At 39.1% G+C, this 27,867-nt stretch overlaps 1 protein-coding gene across 15 annotated transcripts; it reads right to left on the bottom strand.

Annotated features, from left to right (window-relative positions):
* Positions 1–27,802, bottom strand: ikzf1 (IKAROS family zinc finger 1 (Ikaros)). 15 transcript variants are annotated; one of them, XM_062995140.1, is made up of 11 exons: positions 27,749–27,798; positions 27,115–27,231; positions 23,971–23,975; positions 20,937–20,948; positions 17,050–17,076; positions 11,278–11,293; positions 8,919–9,197; positions 5,621–5,788; positions 4,691–4,816; positions 4,144–4,275; positions 1–753 (listed from the first exon to the last, which is right to left on the bottom strand). In XM_062995140.1, exons 1-11 carry the CDS (start codon positions 27,786–27,788, stop codon positions 29–31), a joined length of 1,647 nt encoding a protein of 548 aa, XP_062851210.1. In that variant the 5' UTR covers positions 27,789–27,798; the 3' UTR covers positions 1–28. The 15 variants fall into 15 exon arrangements, with proteins under 15 accessions (XP_062851210.1, XP_062851208.1, XP_062851207.1 ...); XM_062995138.1 differs by lacking the exons at positions 11,278–11,293; positions 17,050–17,076; positions 20,937–20,948; positions 23,971–23,975 and adding an exon at positions 4,956–4,973 and having other exon boundaries at positions 27,749–27,802; XM_062995137.1 differs by lacking the exons at positions 11,278–11,293; positions 17,050–17,076; positions 20,937–20,948; positions 23,971–23,975 and having other exon boundaries at positions 27,749–27,802.
* Between the last annotated feature and the right edge of the window lie 65 nt (positions 27,803–27,867).

Below are 27,867 nucleotides of genomic sequence, written 5' to 3'. Positions count from 1 at the left end.
ATGTTTGTATAATAATTAAGTGTGGCACTCAGTAGCGGTGTTCTCCACGGGTGATGTGCGATGAGAATTCATAGCGGTCTTGACTGCGGTATCCACACAGGTTGCACTCAAAGGGGTCTCGAAAGCCGTGGCATCCCATGTGAATAGTATACATGACATGGTCCAGAAAGAGCACCCTGCAGTGGATGCATCGATATGCCCTTACCTCCTCACCCTCAGGGCTTAACACCTTAAAGCCCTCTGTGGCAACTGCCATGCCCAGCTCCATACCCACTGCCCGCAGAGCATCGAAGTGCCTCTGATGTTCCTCCTTAACCAGAGGTAGGGCTCCGTTCCGTACTACAGGGGCCATGTGATTGGTAAGGTATATAAGGCCACTGGCTGTTGGCCCTGTTCCCCCAGCTGCCCGCTCCTCATTGTTGCTCTCTGTATCGGTGGAGTCTTGGCCACTCGGACTGGGTGAGCCATCTTTTTCATTCAGAGCTGATTTGGACTTAGAGAGCAGGAGCAGGTTTTCGGCTGCACTGTCTTTAGCTGACAAGCCGTTGCCCTCAGCTGTTTGGGACTTGTGCAGGTTGTAGATGGGGCTGACTACCATATCGCTGGTGGAGCCAGGTGGGGTCTGAACCAGCGGCCGCAAAGACTCGGCTCCTAGGTAGCTTATAGCACTGTTGATGGCCTGGTCGATCACATGGGGCTGCATCATCTCACCAGTGCTGGACTCAAACGAGAGGTCACTGAAGCGCTTCTCACCTAGTAAACAGGGAGGTGGAAAATCGTGCATTAACAAAGAGTTGCTGTTTTCTGTCTTTTCCCTATAATGCTCACTGAGGTAGAAATATTTTTTAGTATAAATATTGTCTTATGACCGTACATATAAATTGAAACAACATCAAATGACCAGACAATCTAACTTACGAGTGAGCATACAGAGTGAAGAAAAGTTACATACAACAAATCCTATATAATAAAATGTGTTAAATTACATTTTGACCACTGACAAAACTACTATTTTATTTTGTGCACAATATACAGTATAGAGTATATAGAGCATTGTGTGTGAATTAAAACACAGCCCTAAAACCAGTGTCCCCTTTGCTTCGTGAGCAGCACAACATAGCAAGTTTTTGGATTTCTTAACCATACATTTTTTTAAATTAAGCAAGTAATTAGGAATTAGTTTGACTATCCCTCCCCACAGACAGTGAATCGTGTCTGTGTAAGTGCTGGGCTGAGATTCAAACAGCATTGGTGGGCTAGCATTTTAGACCGCTATGCCACCCAAGCGCACTTTTACCTACTGTAATGCAGTTATTGTATGCATTCTTATTCTTTGCAACAGTCCTCATTCCATTTGATTTTAATTATTTCGGTGGTGTTTGGTATGCTTCACTGTTTCCAGGAGTTTAGACAGCGGCTTAAAACTTAATTGTGAAGATTAGTGATCCAAAAATTTTTATCACACCTAACTGCAGTGCAAGTGCAACATAAGCATTTGCCTATATCAGATATAACATTAATGTAATAAAATATTACAGTTTATACAGTTGCAATTGGAACTACAGCCACTGCGACCCTGACCAGGATAATTAATTTATATATTTACATTTTCGGCATTTAGCAGACACCTTTATTCAAAGTGACTTACAGTACTGGGACAGTATACAGTCTGAGCAATTGAGGGTTAAGGACCTTGCTCAAGGGCCCAACAGCGGCAACCTGGCAGTGGTGGGGCTTGAACCAGAGACCTTCTGATTACTAGTCCAGTACCTTAACCGCTAGGCTACAACTGCCTACAACTCAAGAGTCACAGTGGGGGCATATGCTAATTTTGACTTTGAATTAGTGTAAAAGAACTTTTAGATATTAAAAATATTCAACTAATACATAGTTAAGAAAAAGTATAAAAACATAATGATTGTACTAAATAATGCAGCACTAAAAAAACAGAGTACATGGATACTTTTCTACGGTGGCCGAGAAGTGCAAAACAAATTTACATTTCAGAAAACAAAATTACAAAAAAACAAAAACAACATTTACAATGAAAGCAAAAACAAATTTACAAGTGCTTGGGTACCCAGTGTTTGTAAATTTGTTTTGGCATATGTAAAAGTGTTTCAGCACTTGTAAATTTGTTTTCGGCATATGTAATTTTGTTTTCTAAAATGTACATTTGTTTTGCACTTCTCGGCCGCACATTTCTGACGGAAAAGGTAGGGACAATAACACCGGAAGTGCGTGTTGCTTACCTGCTGTCAATCAAACAGTTTCTCAGCGGTAAAGTGAACGGAGTTTGTGATGGTGACGATAAACAAGGTTTTGTCTAGTTTGTGGAAATCATTTTATCCAGTTGACCCGCTATTGTTTTTCTTGTGGAAAGTTATTAGATTGTTTGTGCAGACGTTTAGACGTGGTGTGTGCATCTCTATTTACCGTCCGCTCTTCTAAACATCTAAGGAATTCCCACAAAAACAACAAAAGCGAAATAATGAAAATCATTAACACAAAATGGACAAAACATTGTTTATTAGGGACGGAACATTTGATACCGAGGCTTTAAATCTTGTTTCACTTTTGTAACACTGGACTCAGTGTATCGGAGCTTATATTAAAGCAGCATGTGCGGGACTGATGAAGCTTTGTGCTGTGTTTTATCTCACTCACTATATAAGAGACAATCAAACCAGGGTTACCCACCGTCCTGTAACATACAGAATCCTTCTTTATCTGGAGACTAAACGCCGCGTTCTGTATTGAACTGATACAGGACGCTTTGTTCCGTATTTTTATCAATGGGAGACTGTGGGAATTATATTAAGTAGTATTCACTTTTATTCTTAGTAACGGTGTGTGTGCGCTGGTTATAGCAACATAACCTGTTTAATACACCGCTGTACGAGTAGCACAGTGGGCGGAGTGCAGATGAAGCCTCATTTAAGCTTTTGAAGCTCTTTTACTGATTGTGCTGAAAATACCTGGGGGAGGGGAGGGGGGGCACCTTACACAGTCATGAGAACAAAGGTTTTATTTATGGTGTTTAACATTTATTATTTGTATTCTTTATAATAATAAGTCAGAACCATATTTTAGGCAAAACAACGCACTCCGCCCACTGCGCTACTCATACAGCGGTGTATTACACAGGTTATATTGCGCACACACCGCGTTACTAAGAATAAAAGTGAATACTACTTAATATAATTCCCACAGTCTCCCATTGATAAAAATACGGAACAAAGCGTCCTGTATCAGTTCAATACTGAACGCGGCGTTTAGTCTCCAAATAAAGAAGGATTCTGTATGTTACGGGATGGTTGGTAACCCTGGTTTGATTGTCTCTTATATAGTGAGTGAGATAAAACACAGCACCAAAGCTTCATCAGTCCCGCACATTCTGCTTTAATATAAGCTCCGATACACTGAGTCCAGTGTTACAAAAGTGAAACAAGATTTAAAGCCTCGGTATCAAATGTTCCGTCCCTAATAAACAATGTTTTGTCCATTTTGTGTTAATAATTTTCATTATTTTGCTTTTGTTGTTCTTGTGGGAATTCCTTAGATGTTTAGAAGAGCGGACGGTAGATAGAGATGCACACACCACGTCTAAACGTCTGCACAATCTAATAACTTTCCACAAGAAAAACAATAGCGGATCAACTGGATAAAATGATTTCCACAAACTAGACAAAACCTTGTTTATCGTCACCATCACAAACTCCGTTCACTTTACCGCTGACAAACAGTTTGATTGACAGCAGGTAAGCAACACGCACTTCCGGTGTTATTGTCCCTACCTTTTCCATCAGAAATGTGCGGCCGAGAAGTGCAAAACAAATTTACATTTTAGAAAACAAAATTACATATGCCGAAAACAAATTTACAAGTGCTGAAACACTTTTACATATGCCAAAACATATTTACAAACACTGGGTACCCAAGCACTTGTAAATTTGTTTTTGCTTTCATTGTAAATGTTGTTTTTTTTTTTTTTTAATTTTGTTTTCTGAAATGTAAATTTGTTTTGCACTTCTCGGCCACCGTACTTTTCCCATGATGCATTTAGAAAAAGTGCAGAAACGTTTGCCTTGTTTTTTGAAACATGCAACTTCCTTTACAAAGAAAGCAAACTGCAACTCTTACCCACAAACTTCTGTGGCATAGAGCTCTTACGCTTGGCTACATTGTTCGCTATTCTGTCTAGCACCAAGGCTCTCTCAGATGCAGCCAGGTTTGAGTCTTCCCTCTGATCACTCTGGCTGTTTTCTTCCTTCACTAAACAATATAAGACAGAGAAACCAGGTATAAGATTCAAATATACACATCTATCCTGGTCTGCTTAGATGATCTGCTCTCACATTTAATCTTCTAAATCATTTTTTTAGATTAAAGCTAAAGGTTCTTATATTTCTGCCCTAATTGGTCTAACATTATTATCCTTAAACATTTGTCAAATTAAATAATGATTGCCTTACAGATTGTACCAAAAATGGTGATCAATTTAATATTTTAGAAGATGTAAAACTACAAATTAAATGTTAACCTAAACCAGCCATAAATGTCTACAAGTTTTTTTTTTAACAAAATGAAACAGTAATAATGTACGTAGCCTAACATACAACTTTAGGGTTCATTAAAGTTTGATTGTATGCATGTATATGAGCATGTGTGGCAGGTTAAGTGGACTAACCTGTATAGATGCTGTCCTGAAGGCCCATGCACTGAAGGTAGTTGTGGCAGCGCTCTTTGTGTTCTTCCAATGAGCTTCTCTGCTTGTAGCTGCGTCCACAGTAAGCACACTTATGCGGCTTCCCAACTATCAGTTAAAAAAAAATACAGTGGATTTCAGAAACTCAGACACAGTAATATTGTTGCCATTTACTTGTTTGTAGAGCATGTACCATAGCTCAATATTAAAGAAGACAAAAGTCATGACCACAGGAAAGACCAATAACTTGATGGAGATGTTGATCCTTGACAAAAATCAAACCTAACTGCTTACAGATAACACAACTAAAGCTCTCTTATTTTGGAATAATTAATGAGAAGTACCAATTCTTTGGAAAAGATAATTATGCTTGAATGAGTTAGAAGTGGCCAGTGATAGCTCAGTGGTTAAGGTACTGGACTAGTAAACAGAAGGTTCCCGGTTCAAGCCCCGCTACCACCAAGTTGCCACTGTTGGGTCCCTGAGCAAGGCCCTTAACCCTCAATTGCTCATTGTGTAAGTCGCTTTGGATAAAAGCGTCTGCTAAATGCTGAAAATGTAAATGTAAATGTAAATGTAAGTAAAAGAGGAAGAGAATGTCCAGCAGCGTGATGGATTGATACAATTAGAAGAACAATGAACAAGATATTAATAAGCCAGAAGACCCAAACAATAGAATTATGTTAGATTGCATACCATTTATAACACTCCAATGCAAAAACTATGTATACTCACAAATAGTATATTATACTATCAGAAAGTTAATTAATGTACTGGCAAATTCATGGTGATATCTGTGGTCATCACCCTTTGCTCAGAAAAGTATTGTTTCTTTTTTATAATCTTCTTTTAAAAATGTTTAATACTGTAAATAAAACAATATTTATTCTTTTTAGAAACACTGTAAGTTACCTGAATGTGTGCGAAGGTGCCCGGTAAGAGCATCTCTACGTCGGCAAGCGTAGTTACACAGGTGACACTTGAAGGGTTTTTCTCCAGAGTGTAGTTTGATGTGCCGTAGTAGGTTGCCCTTCTGAGTGAATGAAGCACCACACTGACTGCACTGAAATGGCCTTTCACCTGAGCAAAACAAAATAGAGTTGTTGATGATGAGCAAATCAGAAGCTACAACTGTTAACACAACATCCATTTAGAACACTACAACAAAGTAAGAGTGTGTTGTTTTAACAACAGTATTTTATAATAGTGAGAGATTTTGTAGCTAGTTTTGTAATGTTTTCTTTAATCTGATTAACAAATATTTCTCTGTCAGAGAAAAAAATCACAAAGCTTTTTCACAAGTTGATAGTGGGTTTCCTTCACCTTAAAAACGGTCATTTTAAGCTGCAAGAAAGTTTGTTATATGTAATCTAAGAACCACTGAAAACAGGTCTGCCTGAAAAAAAAAACTGCTGAAACATTGGTGACATTGTCCACAGTCCAGCAAGTTTTACATTGCCCTGCCCTGACCTGTCCATGAGAAAAGCAACAAACTTTACTTGAGCTCTAATGTGACAACCGTGAGGCCAACATCTGTCTTGGTATGGGGATGACTTGTTTAGGTAACACTGATGTGGAGACATTTATTGGGATTTTAAAAAGATATAAGCTGTCACCAATGCAATTTATTTTCCTGGGAAGACCTTGGTTTATTCAGCAAAACAATGCCAGAAATCTGCATGGGCTTTAACAATGTGGCTTTGTGGACACAGAGTGCGTGTGCCTGACTGGCCTGCCTGTGGTCCAGATCTGTCTCCTATTGAACATGACAATGGGGACCGTGAGCTACTCAGTCTTGAATAAAGCAAGATTGGACATAAACTCTGTTAGCAAAACTGCAGCAACTAGAATCCCCAGTTTTCAAATGATTCAAAAATGTTAATTTATAGCTAATGTAATGTAACACAGTATAAACATGCCTCTGACCAAACTCTATTCTATTTAAATTCTAAATTTTTAATTACAATAAAGTCAGTTACAAATACAGTGGTGTAAGATGTACCTTAAATAGGTTTAGGGTACACTATACAATTGTGAGTTCTTGTAAAATATACTTACTAAAGAGATACCTCCTAGTGTACTGTTAATATTAATCAACCAAAGCATCAAGAGGTCTTAAATAATAGCTTTTAATAATGTGATTAAATGTTGCACTAGCTCAGTAGACTGATGGCATATGTAATTCAGTCTGGCTGAAGGAGCCATTTCCACTACATGGACGAGCTGTACACTGCCAGTGTTTGAGCATGTAAGTAGTGAGCTGAGAATGATTACTATACACTTGTGAACAGACTTGTAGCAGCTTCTCCTAGGAGGCCCTGTTTGCCCTGTGCATTTGGGGGGGGTCAAAGCCCTACACACTGCCACAGCGCGAGAGGTGCTATCAAAGCTGGAAACCCCACCCATTATGTGCCGAAGCGCGTGTGCCGCCTGCCCCTCATATCGAACACGAGTCTCCCCGCCTTGGCCTGCCAGCTTCGTAATGCACCGCTGCCTGGGTCAATTTGATCTCAAAATCTCATTTCCCCCCCTCTTTCTCAGCTTTCAAATAAGGGCGGCCCATCACAATGCAAATTGCAAAGCTCATTTAAATAAAGCGAGGGAAGCGCATTGTGTTTGAGAGCCACTCTTCCTGATCAGCGCCTCTGGAATAAACCAATATCCAGGGCGCGTGAGTGTTGTGGTATTCGCAGAGAACCGTTTTAATGTGAACCTCTCTTCAAAGGGCCCCTATAAAATAAGAGTCACCAGTGAAGCAGCAAAACTATGGAAGAAAAAAAAGAAACTCATTAAAAAGACATTTTAGGAGAACAGTCTCACCAGCGAATATTTATATTTAAATAGGAAGCACTTCATTATATCTTTTATTGTAGGTTTTGTTTGCATTTGCATTAACGCTCAGTTCCTTTCTTCCATTTTGGGTTTCATTAACTTCTCAGGCACAGAAGTTAAGTGTCTTTTTGAAAAATGTTCTCTGTCACTGGTTTGGGCTGATCTTGATTGAGAAAGTTAAAAGCTAAATAATTTGATCATTTTAATTTAGCAGAGTTTTCTTCTAGTCTAATTGCTCCTGTCACCCTCAACTAAGATTTAAATGTGCATAGCTTACTTTATTTCCTTTTAAAACTTGATTTAAATAAAGTCACAGAGCAAGACAAATACTCAAATTACAAACTAGCAAAGAAGAACTTTCTTAGATAGAATATATAGAATATATATACATAATGGGACTACACTGGTGATATTCAGGACCTTTAAAAATAATAACATCATTAGTTTGTTGGTTTAATGATTTTTTTTCATCTGTCATTTCAATTCTAATGACAAGCTAATAAAGCATTCTCAGTCCTACTTTTAAGATGCACCGTTACCAAAGCTGAGCTAAGTTGTATTTAGTTCAAATACATAAAAAGTATTATTACAATACTGTAAAAATGTACAGCTGAGTCAAGAATCCTGGACCTGCTGTATACAGTGCTTTGAATAAGTAAATGACCTTTTCTAATCCATGTTATTGCATATTTGTCAAACTAAATAATATTAGATCATTAAACAAAACATAATGGTAGATTGCATAATTGTAATAATTAAAAAAACAGTTACTCAACACACATATTAGCCACACAAAAAAATAACTGCTTTCTAGGTGTAATACATTTCTGAACTAAATTAATAGCAATTATGTTTTTTGATTTGATGTTACTGTTAATGTATATGTAATGTATGTTATATTTAACACTGTTAATGTTCAATATAAATGTTAAATTATTTTGTAACTGTTTGACTGAATAACAAAGGGGCAAAAACTTTTTTTCTACAAAGAATGATGCAAGTTTTTGAATAAATAAATACATAAATAAATACACATTTAATACAATACAAAAACTACAAATTAATTCAATATAAATATTTTGTATGTATTTGTAAGTATACTGTTTAATTATATTTGTATAATATTATGTTTTGATTAATGATTTCTAAATCTTATTGATTTCTAAATCTTAATTATTTTGTAAAGATTCTGTATGTATCTCATTACTGTTCAACCCAGTTGCATACTGAGCCTCATCACACTGTCCTAATCTGCACTGAATCTGCCCCTGCAAAGTGTCTGTTGCGTGTTGTGTACATCCTATTCTCTGCACATTTAGCTCTTCTGTGCTATGGGTGTGAATGATGGGAGGGAAGAGTAGATGGCAGTTGTGCTTACCAGTGTGGCTTCGCTTATGCACCATCAGCACATTGGGCCCAATGCAAACTATTCCACAGATATCACACTTGAGCTTCCCATTGGGGAGGCGGATGCCCCCGGCCGTAGGGTAGGCGACCGCCGGCTTGCTGTCAGGGTCGGCGTGGGAGCCATTCACTTTGGCCCCTGAGCCATCAAGTATGCGCAAGTCCTCAGCCACACACTCCTCTTCCTCTCCATTCATCTCAGCGACCAGCCCATTCTCCTCATCACTCCGAGCCTCAACTTTTATATTGCAGGCTGGAAAAAGAGGGTAGTGGGCCTGTTTAGTGAAGCATCAGACTAAATGCTCACCCTAACTAACACCTACAATAACACTATCTTTAATCTAGCATATTTCTTATATATTTAAAGCTTTATTATGTGCTTAAGTATGGTTTCATGTTTATATGTACTGTACAGGGTTTGGTGATTTAATTGTTAATGTTAAATGTAATAAAATAGTAATTGTTAACCTAAATGTAATAAAAAAGATATAAATGTTAATATGTGTTGGACATGCCAACCTGCTGCTTCATCTTTATTTAACACACTATACAAAAATTTGATATAATATAGGCATAAATGATCCTTCTCTTATCTGCTGAACACAGCAAACTTTCATGCAAAAGGTTCAAAGAAAGCTGCACAATCTGTAGCCAAACAATATATAACCCCAAAAAATTTTACATTTATATTTTTGAGCTTTTTGTGACTTTTAGCACTATACAAATGTGATTCAAGTTAAGCTGTAAACATTTAGTCGAGGTTGCTCACCCAGGAATTGGGAAATTTAAACTCCATACAACATCTCTTTCTCTCACTCATGACTGATAAACAGGAAACAGAGACACAGGAAGCACTGTGAAACTGAGGAGTGCAGCGGTGTAAACCAGACCAACAAACCGTGGTAAATACAAAGTCACACACACAAGCGCTAGTACAAGTGAAGATGAGATCAGCGGGGTAATAAAAAAAAACAAGCTACAGCTGAAGTTAGAAGTTTACACTTGTAACGGGCATGTATATCAATGATTTCTGCAACTGTTCTTTTTCTGTTACTAAATAATTTAATTTATATTTACATTTATATTTTATAAAAAATAATTTGTCCAAAAACAAAAGCTCCTTAGTTAAAATCGGATTAGTAAAGCTTAAATGATATTGGTTGCTGATCGTGTGAGATCATATTCTGAAAAAGCAGAAGCAGGAGCTTTTTTTGTGCATGACAGCCTTTAAACACATGTCATTGTAAAGCTGGCTTGACTGTGGACAGTGTCACCTGACTGTTTTGAGGTGTTTATATATATATATATATATATATATATATATATATATATTATATTTGGCCATCATTTAAGAAATTTCCTGCAAAGGATCAGTACAAAATTTTATCAGTACAAAATTTTCTATATACTTTTTAATGTATAGACAAACTAGTCCTATTTATATGGGCACAGAGAAGTCACCAGCTATAGTCAATCACGACCATTAGCAAGTCACATTGTTAAATAACATTATGCAAATACTTACACCATCACAGTTTTTTTTTTATATTTTATTTATGCATTTTCTCCCTTTTTTCTCCCTTTTTAGCACGTCCAATTGCCCGATTGCATCATGCTTCCTCTCCACCAATGCCGATCCCTGCTCTGATTGAGGAGAACGAAGCTAACCCACGCCCCCGCCGACACGTGGGCAGCATGCCGTATGCATCTTATCACCTACACTTTGACGAGTTCAGTGCAGCTCAGCATTGTGTACAGAGAGAAACACCCTGAGACCTCTTTTCCCCTCTCTGTGCAGGCGCCATCAATCAGCCAGCAGAGGTCGTAATTGCACAAAGTCATGAGAGAGAGACCCCATCCGGCTTAGTCCCGCCCATATCTGAACAACAGGCCAATCGTTGTTCACGTAGCCACTCAGCCTTAGACGGCAGGCAGAGCTGAGATTCGATATGATGTATTTGAGATCCCAGCTCTGGTTCCAGCGTGTGTTTTTACCACTGTGCCACTTGAGCAGCCACACCATCAAAGTTTTAATTAAAGTTCTATTCATACTTTTTAACCAAGACACACTTTCAGAAATAAAAGTATTGAAATGTATCTTTTTGTTGCTGAGTGAGACTGTAAAGGAAAGTCTTTTCTAATTTTTGTTTATAATAAGTATATTTTTATATAAGAAACTACTGCACCTTTTACTCATTAAAGGTACAGATATACTGTATGTTCCTCCCTAAATAAAAAGATTCAAACAAAAGGCACAAAAGATGTAACCTTATGCCACGTTCACACTACAAGACTTTCTGATTTGCCGGGTCGCTGAACAGTTCACACTACACGACTGAATCTTTTGCACTCGGGAGTCTTTCAGTCGGTGTATATTTCACACTACACGACTGATCGGCGATAGGGGGTTTCACACTACACGATCTATCACCAACTGGAATCGCAGACGAGCTTCTCTGATCTCTCAAACTACATTTTTGTCATGAAAACAAACGCGAGAAGTGACAAGGGGTTTAATGATACCACGTCCAAAAATGCACGTCAACAAGTAGCGAGCGATCAAAGTTGTTTGTGCGCTGATGTGCAGCGTAAAATCAAGGAGGAAAAATAAATGAATCTGAGTGGATTTGGCTACGCGAACAGTATGGAATGTTCTATAGTAAGTTGGAGGTTAATTAATATTTTTGCAATGCAATGTTGGTGTTATGTTTTGTAGAGAACGATCAAGTCAGAAATACTGTAAAATTTGTGTGTATGCCGGTGTATTCTGAAATAAACTATATTATCCCCCTGTCCCACCTGTTTACACTCCTCTCCTGTGTTTCCCCTCCTACTGTATCTTGCGTTCTGATTGGCTGTTCGACATAGCGCTCATTGCCAGTCGTGCAACTCAGATCAGATATCTGACATGCTAGAAATCTCGATTTGGTCGCCGAGTGCTCGGCGAGCCGGTCGGATCGAGTTGTTGAGTAGTTCACACATAGCGACCGAGAGCCGAGTTTTGATCGCCAAGCAAATGCCGAGTTGCTCCCGAGCCGGCAAATCTAGCACCAACCAGTCGCCGAGCGAAAATCAGGGCAACTGGTCGGCGCTAGATTTGCTGGCTCGGGAGCAACTCGGCATTTGCTCGGCGATCGAAACTCGGCTCTCAATCGCTATGTGTGAACTACTCAACAACTCGATCCGACTGAAACAAGATTTCTAGCATGTCAAATATCTCAATTTGAGTTGCACAACTGGCAATGAGTGCTGTGTCGAACAGCCAATGAGAACACAAGATACAGTGTGAGGGGAAACGCAGGAGAGGAGTGTAAAAAGGTGGTACAGGGGGATAATATAGTTTATATCAGAATACACCGGCACACACACGTTTTACAGTATTTCTGACAGTATCGTTCTCTACAAAACACTGCATTGCAAAAATATTAATTAATCTCCAACTAACTATAGAACATTCCATACTGTTTGTGTTGCCAAATCCACTCAGATTCATTTATTTTTCCTCTTTGATTTTATGCTGCACATCAGCGCATAAACTTTGATCACTCGCTACTTGTTGACGTGCATTTTTGGATGTGGTATCATTAAACCTCTCGTCACTTCTCACATGTGTTTTTGTAAAAAAAAAAAAAAAAAAAAAAAACGTAGTTTGGGAGGTCAGAGAAGCTCACCTGCGATTCCAGTTGGTGATAGATCGTGTAGTGTGAAAGCCCCTATACACACCGACTGAAAGATTCCCGAGTGCAAGAGATCCAGTCGTGTAGTGTGAACTGTACAGTGACCCAGCAAATCAGAAAGTCGTGTAGTGTGAACTTGGCATTAAAGGCACCACCCCAGCAACAAGATAGTATTTCCAGACAATTCACTATAAACTTATAAAACACTGGATATAAAGTTTTTGGGACAAAAGATCGTGTTGTATTAATCATTCAATATAAGTATATTTATTTGCAAATTGGGCAGCATGGTGGCTCGGTGGGTAGCACTGTCACCTCACAGCAAGAAGGTCCTGGGTTCGATCCCCAGGTGGGGCGGTCCGGGTCCTTTCTGTGCGGAGTTTGCATGTTCTCCCCGTGTCTGCGTGGGTTTCCTTCGGGAGCTCCGGTTTCCTCCCACAGTCCAAAAACATGCGGTCAGGTTATTAGGAGACACTGAATTGCCTTATAGGAGAATGGGTGTGTGTATGTGTGTGAGTGTGTATGTGTGTCTGCCCTGCGATGGACTGGCGCCCTGTCCAGGGTGTTACTGTGTGCCTTGCGCCCATTGAAAAGCTGGGATAGGCTCCAGCACCCGCGACCCTAATTGGATAAGTGGTTAAGACAGTGAGTGAGTGAGTGAGTGAGTGAGTATTTGCAAATTTGCACATGGCACTATTGTACTACTTACACCAGCACAACAATAATTTATATACTGTATATATCTGCTATACTTATACTTTATACTTTACTATATACTCTACTTTATTTATTCTCATTCATTATCCATTCATCTAGCCACTTTAGTCACCTTCTATTTCTCTGTAATTATATATTAGTCTACACATTGTACAATCAACATTATCTGTTTAATATTCTTTAATATTCTCCTTATTTCATTTATCTGGTCACTTCTGCACTTTAACTGTAATATATGTAAATAATCTCTATCTTGCACTTCTGGTTAGATGCTACTGCATTTTGTTGGCTCTGTACTTGTTTACTTTGCACAATGACAATAAAGTTGAATCTAATATAATCTAATCTAATCTAATTCAGTCAAAATAAAACAACAGTTGCCAAAATCATTAAAATCCCAATAGTGTTATGATATTCATTTTTCTTTATACAGACAGTGTATCACAAAAGTACACCCCTCACATTTCTGCAAATATTTTATTATATCTTTTCATGGGACAACACTATAGAAATAAAACTTGGATATAACTTAGAGTAGTCAGTGTACAGCTTGTATAGCAGTGTAGATTTACTGTCTTCTGAAAATAACTCAACACACAGCCATTAATGTCTAAATAGCTGGCAACATAAGTGAGTACACCCCACAGTGAACATGTCCAAATTGTGCCCAAAGTGTCAATATTTTGTGTGACCACCATTATTATCCAGCACTGCCTTAACCCTCCTGGGCATGGAATTCACCAGAGCTGCACAGGTTGCTACTGGAATCCTCTTCCACTCCTCCATGATGACATCACGGAGCTGGTGGATGTTAGACACCTTGAACTCCTCCACCTTCCACTTGAGGATGCGCCACAGGTGCTCAATTGGGTTTAGTCCATCACCTTTACCTTCAGCTTCCTCAGCAAGGCAGTTGTCATCTTGGAGGTTGTGTTTGGGGTCGTTATCCTGTTGGAAAACTGCCATGAGGCCCAGTTTTCGAAGGGAGGGGATCATGCTCTGCTTCAGGATGTCACAGTACATGTTGGAATTCACATTTCCCTCAATGAACTGCAGCTCCCCAGTGCCAGCAACACTCATGCAGCCCAAGACCATGATGCTACCACCACCATGCTTGACTGTAGGCAAGATACAGTTGTCTTGGTACTTCTCACCAGGGCGTCGCCACACATGCTGGACACCATCTGAGCCAAACAAGTTTATCTTGGTCTCGTCAGACCACAGGGCATTCCAGTAATCCATGTTCTTGGACTGCTTGTCTTTAGCAAACTGTTTGCGGGCTTTCTTGTGCGTCAGCTTCCTTCTGGGATGACGACCATGCAGACCGAGTTGATGCAGTGTGCAGCGTATGGTCTGAGCACTGACAGGCTGACCTCCCATGTCTTCAACCTCTGCAGCAATGCTGGCAGCACTCATGTGTCTATTTTTTAAAGCCAACCTCTGGATATGACGCCAAACACGTGGACTCAACTTCTTTGGTCGACCCTGGCGAAGCCTGTTCCGAGTGGAACCTGTCCTGGAAAACCGCTGTATGACCTTGGCCACCATGCTGTAGCTCAGTTTCAGGGTGTTAGCAATCTTCTTATAGCCCAGGCCATCTTTGTGGAGAGCAACAATTCTATTTCTCACATCCTCAGAGCGTTCTTTGCCATGAGGTGCCATGTTGAATATCCAGTGGCCAGTATGAGAGAATTGTACCCAAAACACCAAATTTAACAGCCCTGCTCCCCATTTACACCTGGGACCTTGACACATGACACCAGGGAGGGACAATGACACATTTGGGCACAATTTGGACATGTTCACTGTGGGGTGTACTCACTTATGTTGCCAGCTATTTAGACATTAATGGCTGTGTGTTGAGTTATTTTCAGAAGACAGTAAATCTACACTGCTATACAAGTTGTACACTGACTACTCTAAGTTATATCCAAGTTTCATGTCTATAGTGTTGTCCCATGAAAAGATATAATGACATATTTGCAGAAATGTGAGGGGTGTACTCACTTTTGTGATACACTGTATGTATAGAATTTCTTATAACATTTCACATATCAATACTAAGGAAAAATCTTTAGCATATTTAGCATAAGACTGTTGTTACTGTGCCCCAGAAACAAATTTAGCTGGTATGCCATTTTAGCATAGCTTTCACACTTCTGCCCTGTGCTTTAAACGGTTTTCACTGGGCTTGCATCCTGTGGTTAACATGTCTGATTTCCCCATGCCTTTACCTCAGTTTGTACACAGTGAAGAGGAAGAAGTGGAAATAATGAAATATAGGAATCTAGGGGAAAAGGGGAAGCTTCAGCAACAGAGCCAGCACAACCGAAAAAACAAGGCCAAGAATTATGGAGAAGTGACAGAAAGGGAAACACATACAGGGAATTGTGAAGCTATGCAACTGAAACAGTGCTTCTCTGAAACACAAAAGAGTCTTTTTTAGGTGCAACACATGGATCAGCAACTGTGTCGTGTGACTCATGAGGCAAGGACACTGTTTTTATAAACCATATATATACAGTACATATATAGCATTTATATATTGGACTGATGGTAGATACTCGTAGCGCATGTGTTAATTGAAGCAGATCAGCATAAAAATCTGAGTGATTTTCATAATGGACAACTCTTTATGGCCAGATGACTGACTTATAGTATCTCTCAAACAACAAGGGTTGTTCTCAGGCAGTCGTGGTAATTACCCACCTACAGTGGTCTGAGGAGGGACAAGCCACAAATGACCATATGAAGGCTATGGTATCTGATCTGGACCAACATAAGAACTATTGTGACTCAAATTGCAGATATTTTAGTACTGGAGATGGGAGGGACATGCATCACAACACTGTAAATGAGGCTATATAGACTAGAAATTGCCCATGCAACTCCTGTCCACCATTAAAAACAATTACAGTAGCCATGCAGGCATCAGAACTGGACATCGGAAGAACGTCAACTAGTTTGTCAAGTCTTGTTTTCCCCAAGGATGCCATCTTTTTAACTAGAATCCTGGTATCAGATATGACAGGACACTCTCAGATATCTTGTAGAGTCTATGTTTTGATGGGTAAGAGCTGGGTGCTCCTAATGTGTATGTATGTATATACGAAATGCTTCAAACTGCATAGGGAGAGGCCAAAGCGAATTGTTCATTTACGTTGGAAGTTTGAGCGTCAACCTAAAGATTACATTTGTGAGCTTACTAAAATGATAGCAGAAGTGATTCCATATGTCACATCCTGCAAACGACACTTTCTGATCTAATGCTATCTCAGCTAATTATGAGAACAGACACATAATGTAGATACTACAATTACTGCCCCCTAGTCAATAAAAATAAAAGAAAGACCCACCAAAAATTGTAATCGAGTCACGTGCATGCTAACAAATTATAATTGCATTAGAAATGCTCTATAATACTTTTCCTTAGTCAGTAGATAACTATGCAGTGGCTAACTGTCAAGTGCTAATACATAAACACTAATAAGTACAAAGGAATACTGATTAGTTACTCATACAATACAAGGTATATACAGTTTACAAATTAAGATAATAGATAATAGTTTACACCATCTCTAGTGTATATGTAATCCTTAGCATTTAGTGTTGATGTGATCAGAAATAATTAGCTAGTTATCAAAAAATTGCCATATTAAGCTAGTCATTCTTCATACATTATACTGAACCAAATGGGACAAGTAGTTTTGCAACCACTTGATGAAAACATCTCTTTTCCTCTTTTACACACTGTTAAAGTGACTTACACTCCCTCTGCTTTTACAATACAAGGGTTTGGCTACAGATATGTGACCTTAGTTTGGCAGAGGGAACTAGCTTCTGTTGTGCTGAATCTCATGGATTTGGGGAAGTTGTGACTAAAGTGGATATGGGAACAGGAGCTTTTACTTTATATAATGCTTGTCACACATCCTAATTTACCCATTTTGAGAAGCAAGTGTCAAAAGCCACAGGTGAGGACAAACAAAGAGCTCTACAATAGAATAGAGGAAAACAGAAGGGACATATTTTGAGCTCATGTCATCCAGGTTTACGACATGCCTCATGTTATTTCCTGTTTGAATAGCCTAAAGTCTGTAAAATAGCAAAAAGCGTTCCTACAGTCACCCTGAAACTTGAAATATTTGCAACAAAACACGTTAGTAATGGTGGGATAGCGCTGACACCTAACTGCAATAGTCCTGCAAAAGTCTAAAACCGGGTGTCAGTTATGTTCCTCTCGAGGCACAGCTTCTGTCGTCTCAAACTGAAAATAGCTTTGTACTTGTTGCTGTGGAGGCACTCGCTTAACCACGGCTTTGCTCAGTGTGAATGTGTATGTGACTGCATGCATGTAAGCTTTGATAAGAAGAAAAAAGGCACTGCTGCTTTTGCATTTTTAGGAACTACATGTTTGACTGTGAAAAGAAATGGCTCAAAAGTTTAGCTACCAACCAAGAGAAAAGAAGAGAACTACCCAGTGTGGCAGTATATCCCAGGGTTTGTTTCCAAGTAGTGCAAACTTGCAATTGCTGTTACCATACTTATAATCTTAATAGCTTTAATGTAAATACAGTTTTAAAGGCATCATATCTATATCTTATACTAATTGCATATTTATAAGTAAACAACTGATTGCAATGCTTTAACAGTAGTAACTGTGTCTAAACACTTTATACTTACTAATCTGCTATAGCATCTTAATGTCTTCTACCTCTTCCTTTGTTGTAACAGGGCTTCAGCAGATTTGTATCTCTGGACTGTCGTCTAAACTAGAGTAAGGAAATGTTTATTGTGGAAGAACTCTGGATAAGAGCGCCTGCTACATGCAGAAAATGTAAATGGAGGTGCTTTTAATGTTATGGCTGATCGGTATATATATATATATATATATATACAGTGTATCACAAAAGTGAGTACACCCCTCACATTTCTGCAAATATTTCATTATATCTTTTCATGGGACAACACTATAGACATGAAACTTGGATATAACTTAGAGTAGTCAGTGTACAGCTTGTATAGCAGTGTAGATTTACTGTCTTCTAAAAATAACTCAACACACAGCCATTAATGTCTAAATAGCTGGCAACATAAGTGAGTACACCCCACAGTGAACATGTCCAAATTGTGCCCAAATGTGTCGTTGTCCCTCCCTGGTGTCATGTGTCAAGGTCCCAGGTGTAAATGGGGAGCAGGGCTGTTAAATTTGGTGTTTTGGGTACAATTCTCTCATACTGGCCACTGGATATTCAACATGGCACCTCATGGCAAAGGACTCTCTGAGGATGTGAGAAATAGAATTGTTGCTCTCCACAAAGATGGCCTGGGCTATAAGAAGATTGCTAACACCCTGAAACTGAGCTACAGCATGGTGGCCAAGGTCATACAGCGGTTTTCCAGGACAGGTTCCACTCGGAACAGGCTTCGCCAGGGTCGACCAAAGAAGTTAAGTCCACGTGTTCGGCGTCATATCCAGAGGTTGGCTTTAAAAAATAGACACATGAGTGCTGCCAGCATTGCTGCAGAGGTTGAAGACGTGGGAGGTCAGCCTGTCAGTGCTCAGACCATACGCCGCACACTGCATCAACTCGGTCTGCATGATCGTCATCCCAGAAGGAAGCTGACGCACAAGAAAGCCCGCAAACAGTTTGCTGAAGACAAGCAGTCCAAGAACATGGATTACTGGAATGCCCTGTGGTCTGACGAGACCAAGATAAACTTGTTTGGCTCAGATGGTGTCCAGCATGTGTGGCGGCGCCCTGGTGAGAAGTACCAAGACAACTGTATCTTGCCTACAGTCAAGCATGGTGGTGGTAGCATCATGGTCTTGGGCTGCATGAGTGTTGCTGGCACTGGGGAGCTGCAGTTCATTGAGGGAAACATGAATTCCAACATGTACTGTGACATTCTGAAACAGAGCATGATCCCCTCACTTCGAAAACTGGGCCTCATGGCAGTTTTCCAACAGGATAACGACCCCAAACACAACCTCCAAGATGACAACTGCCTTGCTGAGGAAGCTGAAGGTAAAGGTGATGGACTAAACCCAATTGAGCACCTGTGGCACATCCTCAAGTGGAAGGTGGAGGAGTTCAAGGTGTCTAACATCCACCAGCTCCGTGATGTCATCATGGAGGAGTGGAAGAGGATTCCAGTAGCAACCTGTGCAGCTCTGGTGAATTCCATGCCCAGGAGGGTTAAGGCAGTGCTGGATAATAATGGTGGTCACACAAAATATTGACACTTTGGGCACAATTTGGACATGTTCACTGTGGGGTGTACTCACTTATGTTGCCAGCTATTTAGACATTAATGGCTGTGTGTTGAGTTATTTTCAGAAGACTGTAAATCTACACTGCTATACAAGTTGTACACCGACTACTGTAAGTTATATCCAAGTTTTATTTCTATAGTGTTGTCCCATGAAAAGATATAATAAAATATTTGCAGAAATGTGAGGGGTGTACTCACTTTTGTGATACACTGTATATATATATATATATATATATATATATATATACAGTATATACTGTATATATATACCGATCAGCCATAAAATTAAAATTAAAAGCACCTCCTTTTTTTTTTTTACACACATTGTCCATTTTATCGGCTTCACTTGCCATATAGGAGTACTTCGTAGTTCTACAATTACTGACTGTAGTCCATCTGTTGCTTTACATACTTTGTTAGCCCCCTTTCATGCTGTTCTTCAATGGTCAGGACCCCCACAGGACCACTACAGAGCAGGTATTATTTGGGTGGTGGATCATTCTCAGCACTGCAGTGACACTGACATGGTGGTGGTGTGTTAGTGTGTGTTGTGCTGGTATGAGTGGATAAGACACAGCAATGCTAATGGAGTTTTTAAACACCCCGTGGGCAGCGTCCTGTGACCACTGATGAAGGTCTTGAAGATGACCAACTCAAACAGCATCTATAGATGAGCGATCGTCTCTGACTTTACATCTACAAGGTGGACCAACTAGGTATGAGTGTCTAATAGAGTGGGCAGTGAGTGGACACGGAATTTAAAAACTCCAGCAGCGCTGCTGTGTCTGACCCACTCATATCAGCACAACACACACTAACACACCAGCACCATGTCATTGTCACTGCAGTGCTGAGAATGATCCACCACCTAAATAATACCTGCTCTGTGGTCCTGTGGGGGTCCTGACCATTGAAGAACAGCATGAAAGCAAGCTAAAAAAGTATGTAGAGAAACAGATGGACTACAGTCAGTAATTGTAGACCTACAAAGTGCTCCTATATGATAGGTGGAGCTGATAAAATGGACAGTGAGGGTAGAGACAAGGAGGTGGTTTTAATGTAATGGCTGATCAGTGTCTATATATGTATGTATGTATGTTCATGCTGTTTGTTTAAAGCTCTTTGTGAGATACAGCCTAGGCTCAGTGAAGCGACAGCACAAGCCCTATGTTCTTCCCCTTCCTGTCTCACTGACACACTCCTGACCAAGTAGCAAATTGCAGCTTGGTTCTAAACGATCAGCACAGATAGCTACTGCTCCATTACCAAGTTTCAGCATTAATCTGAGAAGCAGTGATGCACTGCATAGATATAATAGTCACATCCTCTCCATACTGACTGATTACATCTTCAAGGACAGTGCATACACACAGATACACACAAACAGGTATACACGCACCTAGATATATATGTGTGTGTGTGTATTAAATTGCCTGTTCAAAACCAGCTATGATAAAAATATAATGCTTAAAGGATAAACGTTTTATTTTTAAATTATACAAGATCCAGCATTTATTACTGTTAGTTTTTTTAACATTTAAAACATCTATTTTTATCTTTAAAGCACGTACTGACTGCTGCCTTCTTCTTCCCTCAAATAAATGGAAGCTATACTTCTTGATCTAGATACTCCAGCACTGCACTACAAACTATTTAGGACCTAAGTACAAAAAAGTATAATAGTGTCGTGGCAAGGTTTCAGGTCATCATAAGCTGCCAGATCCACCTCATTGCAGGTAGAGAAGTTTCTGGAACTAGACCAGATTAATGGAATTCTCTTCATCCAAAAGCTCATCCATTATTTGGTGTTTTGATGATAGTGGTGAAAATGCTAACAGTGGATAAAACCTTCCAAAGATTGTTGGAATGAAAATTGGTTACTCTATAGGCCATAACATATGATTTCCATTACTTTCACACTTGTGAAAACATTTAGTTATTTAGTCACCTCTTATGCCCTGTGATTGGGGTCATTGTTATCCTGGAAGACAACAGGACATTATTATATTTATTTATATATATATTTATTATATGTATTACGTAGTGCATCCGAATTTTGTTGGTTTGTTTAACTAAATGACAGTAGGGCCCAAATTATGCTAGCAAAAACCCAACAGAATGATACACCTGATTGTGAGTTTGTTGGTCCAAAACATGGGCATTACGATGGAGTTTGTCTCCCACTTTGCAACTATAACTGACTCCACATTTCTGGAAATACTTTTTACAAGATTGTTTGGATGAATTTTGCACATTCAGTCAAAAATAGCATTTTTAGGTCATGCACTGAGTTTAATAAGAAAGCCTGGCTTGCTACATAAATTCCAATTCATCCCAAAGATGTTTAATCAGGTTTAGGCTATGGCTCTTCACAGGCCACACCCAATTTATGAAGTCAATGCTTTAAAGATCTCTCTTTATGCACAAGGGCCTTCCATAAAGTTATGTTACAAAATTGTAAGCATATGATAATTAACATAATTGATTTTATATTCTTGTTAGCAGTGGGTGTGGCTAAAACACCTGAACTCAAACAATGCAGTTCAATTGCCAAAAATGGCTGTGAACCAATAGTACACTGTAGAAGCATGTGCTGGGAAAATAAAAATGTATAGGCTGAAAAATTTCAAGTGAGTCTGGCAAGAAATATTGGTGACACCTAGTTCGAATATAAATTAATATTTGTTGAAAATGTTAAGCTTCTTTGTGCACCAGACTGACTAACAATTGTTTAAAACCCCAAAAATGACAACATACCGTTGGACAAAATATGTATTTAAAAAAAAAAAGTGAATTAAATGGGATCAAGCTACAAAAAAGTTTATATGTCTGTGAGAATAAGGACATTTTTGCCATATATTATGGATAGTAGATAAAAAAGTATTGATAAAACTGAACTTTATAGTGAAAAAAGGTTAATTACCTAATGGGAGTACTTGGGCTGAATTGAAATGTTTGAATAAGCATTTAACAATCATGCTGACATGGTGAAAACTGAAATGAATGACTAATCAATAGCTTTCTGTTTAGCACTGCCACATAGAGAATGGCATCTAACCACTGGAGTCCACATTATTTCTATGTTACATCTTTTCTGGCATCCTGTTTCTGATGCAAGCTTTGGTACCTTATGACAGTTAACCTATACTCTTCTAACATAATGTGCCTTATTGGAGCAACCTACAATGTAGACTGTGTAGGGTGTTGCTGACTAACTGGTATTTTGTGGTATGAACAGAACCACATGGCCTAGTGCGGTCTGCTCTATGTATGTCTGGTAAATTTGCATATACCTCCAGCTCCATGGTTTTTCTCCTTAATATCATATTATGTAGTTTTACAAAAAAAAAAAAAAGATGCTATTGCTAATGCTAAAGAAGATGAAACTGACAGGCTAGCTGAACAAATTTAAAAAAGAATTAAAGATTTTAGTTAACAACCGATAAAAAAAAATCTAAATTCTGAGTAAAATATTTCATGTTTTAGTGTCTTTGTCCACTGGAAAACACTTGTTACCCATCCTGCGTAAACATAGCCAATCATGTATATGTATACAACTGGCAGGCAGATAGCACTGCTGAGATTCAAACCCAGATACCAGTGGTGGTGGGCTAAAGTAATAGACCACTGCTCCGCACGAGTGCCTAAATGAGTATTTACTTATTTATTTATTAGAATTATAACGTCATGTTTTACACACTTTGGTTACATTCATGACAGAACAAGGAATTACTGGTTACACAAGATTAATCAGTTGAAGTCTTGAATGGGAAACACAGTAATGGACAATTTTGTATCTTCAATTCACCTAACTTGCATGTCTTTGGACTGTGGGAGGAAACCGGAGCTCCCGGAGGAAACCCACACAGACACGGGAAGAACATGCAAACTCCACACAGAAAGGACCCGGACCGCCCCACCAGGGGATCAAACCCAGGACCCCCTTGCTGTGGCAAATTGTAATGGCTAGATGACTGGGTCAGAGCATCTCCAAGACTGCTGCTCTTATGGGGTGTTCCCGGTCTGCAGTGGTCAGTATCTATCAAAACTGGTCCAAGGAAGGAACAGTGTTAAACCAGCAACAGGGATTACTAGTCCAGCACCTTAACCACTGAGCTATCACTGCCCCAACACAATATTAGGAAGGTGGTCATAATGTTATGCCTAATAGGTGTATGTGAGCCAGGTTAATAAGCGAGTCTGATAGCTTAGTTTCAACATTAAATGTTTAAATATAAAATAAATCGCTGATCACATAAGAATCTGATACTATAATTACACCTCTGAAATTTCCATGATTTAGAGATTACTGTTATCATTAATGGGTTAAAATGAACAGTTTGTGAAAACTTAAACTGTCACTATAGATTAGTTTTCTCATTTCATGAAAGATAATGTAGTAGGAAATTTTCGGTGTGTGTGTAGGTATGTGTGCACGTGTGTGTGCGGGTGAGTGAGCGAGCAAAGAGAGAGGGATTCTGTGTTTAGATAGTATGGCAGTTGAAGTGAAAGCATGGCAATCGGTGCAGGTGCACTCCAGTGTGTTTGTGCATGTACGCGTAGTGATGCCTGTTGTTCCTGAACACTTTATCTCCATGTAAGAGTGTTCAAACTGTGTTCAGCTGAGTTCTTCTTAGGAAACTCTTGCACATCCTATTTCAGTTTCCTTTTACATTTTTTTTTCTTTAGACTGCTGTGGCTGTAAAGTGTTAACAGGCGAGCTAATGTGGAACAAGTGGAGGGCAACACTTCAAACTAAAATACATAACGATGTAAAACAGGCCATATGCTAACCTCAGCTTAGTCAGGTCCATTTCCATCCACAGTGTTTGTTTTTAGTTAACCTACTTTATACTAAAACAGCTTCATTCTAAGCTAATGCATTTTACTGTGAACTTGCTGTCTCTATTTTTCAATATTTCTTTATAACTTTAATTGTTTGCTCTAACAATGTGCTGTGCACTACATTATTAAAGACACACAAAAACAAAGTGAAAATCATAAGCTAGACTGTCATCTGTTGCTTATGAATGCATTATTATATGTAGACCTTTAACATTATGTGTTCATTTGAATTCATTCTAAATTGTTTCACCAATAATTTGGGCCCAAGTAATTTTCTTTTCTGTGAGTTAAATATCAAACTGTAGTGTAAATTAATTTACATTTACATTTTCGGCTTACAGTACTGTGACAGTATATATTGTCTAAGCAATTGAAGGTTAAGGGCCATGCTCAAAGGCCCAACAGTGGCAACCTGGCGGTGGTGGGGGCTTAAACCATCGACCTTTTGATTACTAGTCCAGTATCTTAACCACTAGGCTACAACTGACCTAGATTAATAATGTGAGTAATGTGTAATGAAAACAAATTGATAACTTGATAATAAAATAAATTTTTATAATACTACATATTTTCTCAAATAACACAAGTTGATATATCCCATACAATCATGCTTGATTGTTTTCAGGTGCATTTAAGATGTAAACATGACATGTAAAAGCTATGGTACATTTAATTTTACTGCAATTTATTTTGTAAAAAAATTAATACTTTATATTGTCATATATTTTATTTTGCATAATCTAATTGTTTTTGAGCTTTGGATGACGTCTGATGACCTTCTCTCAGGATTCTCTGGGAAAGAGAAGAATTTACTCATTCACTTTCTTAACCGTTCACACTACATGACTTTCCAAGTCGTCAGGTCGCTGTACAGTTCACACTACACAAATGGATCTCTTGTAATCGGGAGTCTTTCAAGTCGGTGTGGCTTTCACACTACACGACTGATCGGCGATAGGGGGTTTCACACTACACGATCTATCACCATGAGGAATCGCAGACGAGCTTCTCTGGTCTCCCAAACTACATTTTGTCACAAAAACAAACTCGAGAAGTGACGAGGGGTTTAATGATACCACGTCCAAAAATGCAACAACAAGTAGCGAGCGATTAAAGTTTGTGCGGTAATATGCAACGTAAAATAAAGAAGAAAAAATAAATGAATCTGAGTGGATTTGGCTTGAATTGTTCTATAGTGAGTTGGAGGTTAATAAATATTTTTTGCAATGCAATGTTGGTGTTATGTTTTGTAGAGAACGATAAGGTCAGAAATACTGTAAAACTTGTGTGTATGCCAATGTATTCTGATATAAACTATATTATGCCCATGTCCCACCTTTTTACAACTCCTCCCCTGCGTTTCCCCTCACCCCGTATCTTGCGTTCTCATTGGCTGTTTGACACCGCACTCATTGCCAGTCGGCCGACTCATATCCAGATATCTAACAAGCTAGATATTTATCTTTAGTCGCCGATCGCTCTGCAAGCTGCTCGGATCAAGTTGTTGAGGAGTTCACACATAGTGGTTGAGAGCCGAATTTCGATCGTCGAGCAAACGCCAAGCTGCTTCCGAGCGAAAATCTGGGCAAAAATCGTGTAGTGTGAACTAGGCATTATCCAGTTAGGGACGCGAGGGGTGCTGGAGTCTATCCCAGCTTTTCAATGGGCGCAAGGCACACAGTAACACCCTGGACGGGGCACCAGTCCATTACAGGGCAGACACACATACACACACACAAACACACACACACACACTCATTCACCTATAGGGCAATTCAGTGTCTCTAATTAACCTGACTGCATGTTTTTGGACTGTGGGAGGAAACCGGGGCTCGCGGAGGAAACCCACACATTGAAACCTATTTAGCCTGCTCCCAAATTAATAACTACATTTAGATTACAGTCTCTGTCTTATATTTAGTTTGGAGATTTATTACAATTAAGTGTGACAAATCTTTATTTACTTATTGTCTGTTGTACTACCGCTGTATGACGAACAGCAGGAAACACTCTGGACAGGTCACCAGTCTATCACAGGGCAAACACACACACATTCACACACACTCACACTAAGGGCACGTTCTAGTAGCTCCAATTAACCTTACTGCATGTCTTTTGGCTTGTAAGAAGAAACCTGAGCACCCAGAGAAAATTCATGTGGACACAAGGAGAATATGCAAACTTCACACAGAAGGGACTATGACCACCTGGTCGGAAATAACCTATAACCTGTGATCATTTTAAATAAGTGATGACTACACCATTCTAAATCCTTTAAAGTAGATGCTTCCATGCCGGGCATTTGTGCCTCAAAACAAAGTTCTATAATGTCAACTTCATGCTAACAAAGAATTGCACTGAAAACACCTCTGCCTTCTAAAAAATACACATATATTACCTTTTAGAAAATTGTTCTAAAAATGCATCTCTCAGGATGACCATCTACCTAGTTTCTCTCTAAATTGGTTTTATTCTTATCCACATTTTAACCACTACACTTTTCTCATCTACTTTTCACCTACTACTGCACTGCACTTTGGTCTTAGTCAGGTATTAGTCATTACAAAGGTTCTGATGTTGGTCTATGAAACCCTAGAATAAATGTTTTTTCTTTTCCAAGAGGTTGGTAACGCTGGCCAGACTGGTTTTACATACCTGACAGTTTGTCAGTGCGGTTGTTCTGGAGCCCAGTGCTGGTGGACAGGTCCTCTGGAATAGGCATGGCCTCTTCTTGTTCATCTCCACCATCATTAGTAACAGGACTTTCCCTCCCTGATAAGAAAAAAGCCCAAGTATGAGGTATAGCTAATAATGTGCTTACAATATACTGGATCATTTTACATTTCTACTTCCCCAGTTTTATGCTATCTTACAATAAAGGAAATAGCATTATGGATCATGCAGTGCTGCAGATCATCCTAAAAAGCCTAAAACATCATATTTAACTATAAAGTAAAAAACGTAAGCAAGTTTTTTTTTACTCTTCGGTCAAATGTTAACACTTATTGACACTAGTCTTAGGTACTACTTGAAACTGAAACTGTAACCACACCACAACCCTACAAATAAACACAAATTATTCTCCAAATGTCCAGATATTAAGCATTATTGGTTTATGTGTGTGCTATATGTGACCCAAAGGTTCTAATTCACATGTCTCTTTTCCAGGGAAGGTACACAGTGTAACAAAAACAATAACTATACAGTTAGTAACTAAACAGTTAACTATATGTGGGGTTTGGATTAACTGAGGCCTTGTTGTTTTCTGTGCTATGTCATTGTGTTATACCTGTTATTTGACACATTTCTTGGGCCTCTTGGGTCTCCATTCTGTGCAGGTAGTCTAATAAGGGTGAGTAAAAGAGAGATAGAGGAAGTACCAGACAGACAGAGACAAACAGAGTCAGA

The sequence above is a fragment of the Trichomycterus rosablanca genome, chromosome 5 (assembly GCF_030014385.1).
Source record: "Trichomycterus rosablanca isolate fTriRos1 chromosome 5, fTriRos1.hap1, whole genome shotgun sequence".
Lineage (NCBI taxonomy): Eukaryota > Metazoa > Chordata > Actinopteri > Siluriformes > Trichomycteridae > Trichomycterus > Trichomycterus rosablanca.
The sequence above is the reverse complement of the archived record's forward strand: the minus strand, read 5'-3'. Positions and strand labels throughout refer to the sequence as shown.